Raw genomic sequence first — 8,077 nt, forward strand, 5'->3', positions numbered from 1 at the left:
GGGTGATGGGAAAGACCCCTGCCTGAGACCCTGGAGAGCTGTAAAGAGGGGCTGTGGCTCAGTGGCAGAGCCTCTGCTCGGCATGCAGAAGGTCCCAGGTTCAGTCCCCGGCACCTTCAGTTTAAAAAGGACCAGGCAGCAGGTTATGTGAAGGACCTTGTTCCTGAAACCCTGGAGAGTCACTGCCAGTCTGAATAGACAAGACTGCTTTGACGGACCAAAGGGTCTGTATAAGGCAGATTCACGTGTTTCTGTTTCTTTTTAAGGAGGAAGTTGTTTACTTAAAACCTTTTGTTTGTTTACCATCCTCACCCTGTTTGACCGTCAAAGCAGCTTATACAATGTATAACAACAATACTCCAAAGTAGTAATAAACAAAGTAGCCACTATCCTCCTTGTCTGCTTCACTCCCAAAGCAACATGCTCATTAGTAGAACAAAATTCAACCCTGGGAGCACCTTAAAGACCAACGCTATTTCCTACGGTATAAGCTTCCATGAGTCAAAGCCCATGGAAAGGCCTTCCCCCCCCCCCCCCCCCCCCATTATGTCACACAAGCTTTTGTAAGCCTTGGGCTATACATCCGGCAGCTCGGGCTTTGAGGAGTTCTAAAGTCTGTAAGCAACTGCAGGGTAAATTCAACAGCGATGGAATGTATTCATGCTACAGGCTGTTAACCTTCTGGGTACAGCGAAGTTGAAGAGGCTCAGATTCTCTGACCAGAATGAGGCAAGCACCACTTGCCTTGTGTAAGACAGGGTGCGTGCTTTCTGTCGACTGTGTTACTGCAGATGCGAGCAGAGAAACAGCAACCTGTCTATAGGTTGGATCGTGACGGTTGCAGCGGTCTGGAGATTAAAGCTAACCCTGGTTTGTTTGATGTTCTGTTGTGATGCTAAGAGGTGACACTCTTTGATGCATTTTGTTTTTGTTCTGTGAAGAAAGCTGATAATTTATTATTTAAGATGTGTCCTGGTACCCACTGCTTCAAGAAAATAGTGGCAACACTCAGGGTTTAAGAAGGTGGCCCCTCAACTGGTATAATCTACCTTTCCCTGCTACGAGAAAAAGTGGCATGAATGACAAATGTGTACATTTGTGTACTAGGTGCCCATCAGGAAACCTTATTTTCACAACTGTATGTACAGTAGTGCAGTTCTACAGTGTGGTGTAGTGGTTAAGAGCGGCGGACTCTAATCTGGAGAACCGGGTTTGATTCCCTACTCTTCCGCCACGTGAGGACTGCTGGGCGACCTTGGGCCAGTCACAGTTCTTCTCTCCAAACTCTCTCGGCCCCACCTACCTCACAAGGTGACTGTTGTGGGGAGAGGAACAGAAGGCGATCGTAAGCTGCTTTGAGGCTCTTGCTTTGAGACTTCAAGAGCCAGTTTAAGAACATAAGCCAATGTTGGATCAGGCCAGTGGCCCATCCAGTCCAGCACTCTGTGTCACACAGTGGCCAAAAATACCAGGTGCCATCAGGAGGTCCAGCAGTGGGGCCATTGGCATAGTGGTTAAAAGCTAGACTACATGCAGACTCTAATCCGGGAGAACCAGGTTTGATTCCCCACTCCTCCACATGGAGCTGCTGGTGTGCCCTTGGGCCAGTCACAAGTTCTCTCAGAGCAGTTCTCGAAGGAGCTCTCTCAGCCCCACCTACCTCACAAGGTGACTGTTGTGGGGAGAGGAAGGGAAGGTGATTGTAAGCTACTTTGAGACTCCTTAGGGTAGAGAAAAGCCGGGTATTAAAAACTGCCCTCCTCCTTATTCATCTTCACCCTCATCTTCTTCACATATTCAGGTTCTCTCACTTAACCCAGGATAAATAACATGTTAGCTCTGACATCTGATTCTGACCCAGTCTGGAAGTTTAGCTCCCTCCTTGGGGCTCCTTAACATGCAGTAGAACTTGCTTACATTTTGATGTCATATTTACAAATATGCCTTTTGTTGTTTGTTCTTTAAGGCTGTCTTTTATAAACCTTTCTGTTTTGCCCACCTTTATTGCTGGTGCTTCCAGTTCCTTTGTTTTCTTACTGCCATTTTTACATTAAATGCTATTTACAGGTCGTGTAAAATTAGCATTCAGAATCGCATAAATGTAATAGTAAAAAATTGTAAGAACATAAGAGAAGCCAATGTTGGATCAGGCCTATGGCCCATCTAGTCCAACACTCTGTCACACAGTGGCCAAAAATACCAGGTGCCGTCCAATGCTCCCTCCAAGCTATGGAGTTATGTGAGCAAAAATTCTACTTTGTGAGCTAGTGGCATTAAAGTTGTGAGTAAGTGATTTAGCTACTGCATAAATTAGTTTGCTCTGGAGCCATCCTTCCTGAGGTAAGACAAAACATTGTGAGCAGGAGGCTAAAAAACTGTGAGCTAGCTCACACTAACCCATCTTAGAGGGAACACTGGTGCCATCAGGAGATCCACCAGTGGGGCCAGGACATAAGAGAAGCCCTCCCACTGTTGCCCCCCCACAAGCACCAAGAAGACAGAGGATCGCTTGCCCCAGACCGAGAGTTCCTATCTATACCTTGTGGCTAAGAGCCACTGATGGACCTCTGCTCCATATGCTTATCTAGTTCCCTCTTGAAGCCGTCCATGCTTGCAGCCACCTCCACCTCCTTTGACAGTGAATTTCACGTGTGAATCACTCTTTGGGATTCAGCATTAGGAAATAGAAAATGATATGAAAATAAAGACTCACTGGTTTGATGTGTATGAGAGAAAAGTGAAAACAAAATGGTTTTGGGTTTTTTTTTATAACACTGAGCTGTGAAATTTGGTGGCATTCCTAGTTCTGACAGTCTTTTATTTTCCCTTCCTCCTTCCCATGATGCATTATGGAACTAAATTATGACATTTCCCCACACATTCTTGGATTGCATCTCGTAAAACTCCACTATCTTTGTGATACTATCAGCTGGAGGGTAACAATGTGCTTGACCTCAAGTCGTTCAGCATCTTATCTGCCTTTTCTGATTTGCGAGAGTTAATATGACGGGGTTCCTAGCAGTGCTCCCTCTAAGCCCGTGGAATGTTGGGAGTAAAAATTCTACTCTGTGAGCGACTGGCAGCAAAGTTGTGAGCGAGCGATTTGGCTGCTGCATTAATCAGTTTGCTCTGGAGTTGTCCTGCCTGAGCGAAGACAAAAATGTGTGAGCCAGAGGCTAAAAAACGGTGAGCTAGCTCACACTCACTCAACCTAGAGGGAACACTCGTTCCTAGCATGCTGGAAGCTTTTCCATGGCTGTTCCTAAGCCATGGACTGCGTAGTTTGCTTTTGGCCAAATGCGCAGGGAACGATGACTCTTCGTAAACTCATAGTCGGCAGGTTCCCGTTTTTTACATTGGGAGCAACAGAAGGTAATGAGCAGGGGTCATTTCTTGCGGGAGTGCACAGGAGCGAAGCTCTGGCAGTAAGCAGCCCAGGGGGTGGGCACATGCAGCAAGCCCCGCCCCCTGCTCCCAGCAGCCCTCAGTTGGGCCACAAGGAGCAAGAAGCAACCAGGTAAGTTGCAGAGGCCCCCCCCCCCCTTTCAGGAACAAGCTCTCCCTCCTCTGTGAGGGCAGATCTGCACGTTCTCTTCCCCCCCCCCCCCCAAACCCCACAACGCCAAACAGACAACGACACTGGTCCAGTGGCAATAAATTAGTTCGCTCTGGAGCCCCATCCTTCCTGAGCTGAGACAAAAATCTGTGAGCCGAAGGCTAAAAAACGGTGAGCTAGCACACACTCACACAGCTTAGAGGGAACCAGGGGTCATTTCCTGCAGGAGTGCACAGGAGCGGAGCTCCGGCAGTAAAGAGCCCAGGGGGCGGGCACATGCAACAAGCCGTACCCCCTGCTCTCAGCAGCCCTCAGTCAGAGCAAGAAGCAGCCAGGTAAGCTGCAGAGCCCCCCCCCCCACCATAGCAATCCAGAACAGTCCAGTGGCACCTTTAAGGCCAAGTTCTATTCAGGTAAAAGCTCTCCCTCCCCTGTGAGGGCAGATCTGCACGTGTTTCCCCCCCTCCCATTACCTAGCAATCCAAAACAGTCCAGTGGAGCCTGAGCGGTGGGTGTTGCCTTCTGACTCACGTCCGGTGATGCCAGGGGGTGTGGCATATGCAAACAAGCTATGCTAATAAGTTATGCTAATGAGCTCCTGCACCTCTTTTTCTACGAAATGACCCCTGGTAATGAGGGATCGTTTTTCTCCACCAGGGTGATGTTTGCCCCTCTTCTCTTTCTTCCCCCAAAGCAGAGAAGAGGCTTTCTAGAGGGATTTCTCACGCCAGCTCAGCAATCGTCTCCCTTGCTCGATCTCACGTGGCCAACGAATGCAACAGTGAACAGTTCCCACTGGAGATGCCCATCTACACATTCCAGCTCCCTGATCTCAGTGTTTACAGTGAGGACTTCAGGAGCTTCATTGAGCGAGATCTGATTGAGCAGGCCACCATGGTTGCGCTGGAGCAAGCAGGTGAGTGGATGCGCGCGCCTCTGGTTGGCTTGACCTTCTGGGGCACTCTGGATTACAGTAAAGCAAAACACAAAAAAGGAAACTGTGCAAAAAATGCCGCAGTTTATATCACAAACGCCTATATTTCCATGTAATGCCGAAAGTCCATCTGTTTTTTCCAGACACGCAATCAAAGAAGTCTTCACAAGGTCATGATGACGAAACTCTCATCCAGATTAGCAATTTCCGTTTCGTAGAGCCTTCCTAACAAGGTTGTCTTTAGCTTGCCTGCTTTGTCAAAACATGTATTAGAATTTATTCCGTGGCATGGATTGGAAACTGTATATTTTGAGAATGGAAGGATTGCTCTTTGAAAAATAAGGGATGACATCTTTGTGTTGTCGATCTCTGATGAAGGCTCTGCGAAACGGAAATTCCCTTCCTCTCCCCACAACAAACACCCTGTGAGGTACGTGGGGCTGAGACAGCTCTTTCGAGGACTGGTCTTGAGAGAACAGTTCTAAAAGAACTTGTGACTGTCCCAAGGTCACACTAGTAGCTGCATGTGGAGGAGCGGGGAGTCCAACCCGGTTCTCGCGGATTAGAATCCACGCTCCTAACCACTACAACAAACTGAAGAAGAGTTGGTTTTTATACTCTGCTTTTCACTACCCAAAGGAGTCTCAGAGCAGCTTACAATCTTCTTCCCCTTCCTCTCCCCACAACAGACACCCTGTGAGGTACGTGGGGCTGAGAGAGCTCTTTTGAGGACTGGTCTTGAGAGAACAGCTCTGAGAGAACTTGTGACTGACCCAAGGTCACACCAGCAGCTGCACATGGAGGAGCAGGGAATCAAACACCGTTCTCCCAGATTAGAGACCACTACACCAAACTGGCTTGTTTCTAGATGGGAGCTTTTGAAAGTCAAAGCTCCCTTCATTAGATACAAGTAGGAAGCGAGATCCCCGAGCTCTTATATCCCAGTCCTATGGTGTGAGGAGCTTGCAAAGAAGAAAGGATGCAGTCCTGACTCCCTTCTTTGTAACACCCCTGACACCCAATGCTCCCTCTAAGCGGTGGAGTCCTGTGAGCAAAAGTCCTACTTTGTGAGCTACTGGCATTAAAGTTGTGAGCGAGCGATTTGGCCGCTGCATAAATTAGTTTCCTCTGAAGCCATCCTTCCTGAGCTAAGACAAAAACGTGTGAGCGCCGGAGGCTAAAAGACTGTGAGCTGGCTCGCACTAACTCAGCTTAGAGGGAACATCGCTCCCACCTTCTGACTTGCACTATAAGGGCTCATGGATCTCCATTCCTACCCTTCTCTGACAAAGGGAGCTCTGTCTCCCAAATGCTCATAACCCTCAAAATCTTGTTCCTCTCGAAGGTGTTCCTGGACTGAAATGTAGAATTCTAGAGGAATACCTAAATAGTTTAATTAGGCAGAGCGAGAGATTAAAGAGGCTTTTTATATAACACTCCACTTCAGAAATCTGCAGCTGTATTAGCCGCCTATCCACATGTGGTCCTGTCCTTGGTGATTAGACGTAGGCAGGGATGGATTTGACAAATCAGCATTAATAATCTCCTTGAAGGTCACTGCGGCTTGGTTTCCCGCACAGTGCCTAAGCTTTGCATTAGGCTAGTAAGTGTTAGGTTGGCATATTCCGTCCCCCTTGTCCTTCCACGTGTTCCCATTCCCTTCCTGACACAACAGATCGTGTCATGCTGTGATAGGTGAACTACCAAATGTTGATTTGCGCACCACCCCCACCTCCAAGTCATTCATGGTTTCCATTTTGAGTTTGGAGAAGAAGAGAAGAGATTGGATTTATACCCCGACCAATGTTCCCTCTAAGCTATGGAGTCCTGTGAGCAAAAATTCTACTTTGTGAGCTACTGGCATTAAAGTTGTGAGCCAGCGATTTGGCTACTGCATCAATTTGCTTGCTCTGAAGCCATCCTTCCTGAGCTGAGACAAAAATGTGTGAGCCAGAGGGTAAAAAACCGTGAGCTAGCTCACACTAACTCAGCTTAGAGGGAACACTGACCCCGACCTTCACTACCTGAAGGAGTCTCAGAGCGGCTTACAATCTCCTTTCCCTTCCCCTCCCCACAACAGACACCCTGGGAGGTCGGTGGGGCTGAGAGAGCTCTCTCGAGGACTGCTGTTGAGAGAACAGCTCTGAGAGAACTTGTGACTGACCCAAGGTCACACCAGCAGCTGCGTGTGGAGGAGTGGGGACTCAAACCCGGTTCTCCCAGATTAGAGTCCGCACACCTAACCACTACACCAAACTGGCTCTCATATACACATATTAGTTGCATAGTTTGAGCTAGTTTGATGTAGTGGTTAAATGCATGGACTCTAATCTGGGAGAACCGGGTTTGATTCCCCAGTCCTCCACTTGCACCTGGCTGCATGACCTTGGGCAAGCCATAGTTCTGATCAGAGCTGTTCTTGAAAAAGAGCAGTTTCTGTTAGAGCTCTCTCAGCCCCACCCACTTCACAGGGTGTCTGTTGTGGGGAGGGGAAGGGAAAGGGGTTTGTAAGCCGGTCTGAGACTCCCTTGGGTAGTGAAGGGTGGGATATAAATCCAATCTCTTCTCTTCTTCTTCTAGTTTGGATGTCACATTCCAGAACTAAGTACACATATTTGGAACTGGCGGTGCTTCTTTGATGATAATGATAGCGTTTCCTGGACCGCTGTTCCTTTTCCCTAATACTTTACGAAATTGCCTTCCAGAGGAAGATATATGCATTAAATAAGAAAAAAGAATTGTTTTGAGTGGCAGATCTTCCAAGAGTTACACAAACTGCTGTTACACAACAAAAATTACACAAAGAGGTGTTTGGTTCTTCCAGAGGCACTGCACAAGGCCTGTTTACGTGGCTGTTATCATCACTGTACAATGCCTATAAAAACGTATAGCTATTGTGTGGGTTTTATTAGTATTGTAGACTAATTTATCTTTCCACCGGTTCTGCATTTTTGCCTAAATACTTTGCATGGAGCAGGTGACATGTTGTTATTTTGCAAAGCCCACAAGAAAGGAGTTGCTAAAAACGAGAACGTGTTATTTCCAATTTTATCTTTCCCGAAGGCTGTCCAACACGCTTCAAACTATCTTTTCTAGGCACACTCTTAATTTAGATTTAATAAAACTGGTTAGGGACATTAAGTCGATCCCAGCTGCTGCTTACGGAATACCTCTGAAGGTTACCAGGTTTGGGTAATTGTATTTACAGTTGATAACATTTTCCAGTATATCCCTTTTATCTTTGAGGACTGCCTCTCCTGGCATACCCCCTTTAAATAACAACACACTGACGTTCACGGGGCCAAGGACTATTCGTCTGGCCTCACCTAAAGCTAGAGCCTTTTCGGCAGTAGTTCCAAATTGGCGGAATACACTTCCGAGCAAGATCTGGGCCCTGTGGCACTTGGCTCATTTCTGCAGGCCCTGTAAAATGGAGATGTACCGCCATATTGAAGAGATGATGAAGAAGAAGAGATTGGACTTATACCCTGCTCTTCACTCGGAGTCTCAGAGCAGCTTACAGTCTCCTTCCCTTCCTCTCCCCACGACAGCCCCCCTGTGAGGTAGGCGGGGCTGAGAGAGCTCTG

The 8,077-nt window shown here is 47.6% G+C and overlaps 1 protein-coding gene across 1 annotated transcript in view; it reads left to right on the forward strand.

The window, feature by feature from the left end:
• The window catches only part of LOC107125713 (OTU domain-containing protein 7A-like), a gene marked incomplete at its 3' end in the record, with an annotated part of 62,396 nt that overhangs the window by 23,133 nt on the left and 31,186 nt on the right, over positions 1 to 8,077 (forward strand). The window contains exon 3 of the mRNA XM_015429165.1: positions 4,251 to 4,472. Within this exon, the coding sequence (XP_015284651.1) occupies positions 4,251 to 4,472 (222 nt within the window). The remainder of the gene's footprint in view (positions 1 to 4,250; positions 4,473 to 8,077) is intronic.

This window comes from Gekko japonicus, unplaced genomic scaffold, assembly GCF_001447785.1.
Source record: "Gekko japonicus isolate JY-2015 unplaced genomic scaffold, Gekko_japonicus_V1.1 scaffold2703, whole genome shotgun sequence".
NCBI classification, from domain to species: Eukaryota; Metazoa; Chordata; class Lepidosauria; order Squamata; family Gekkonidae; genus Gekko; species Gekko japonicus.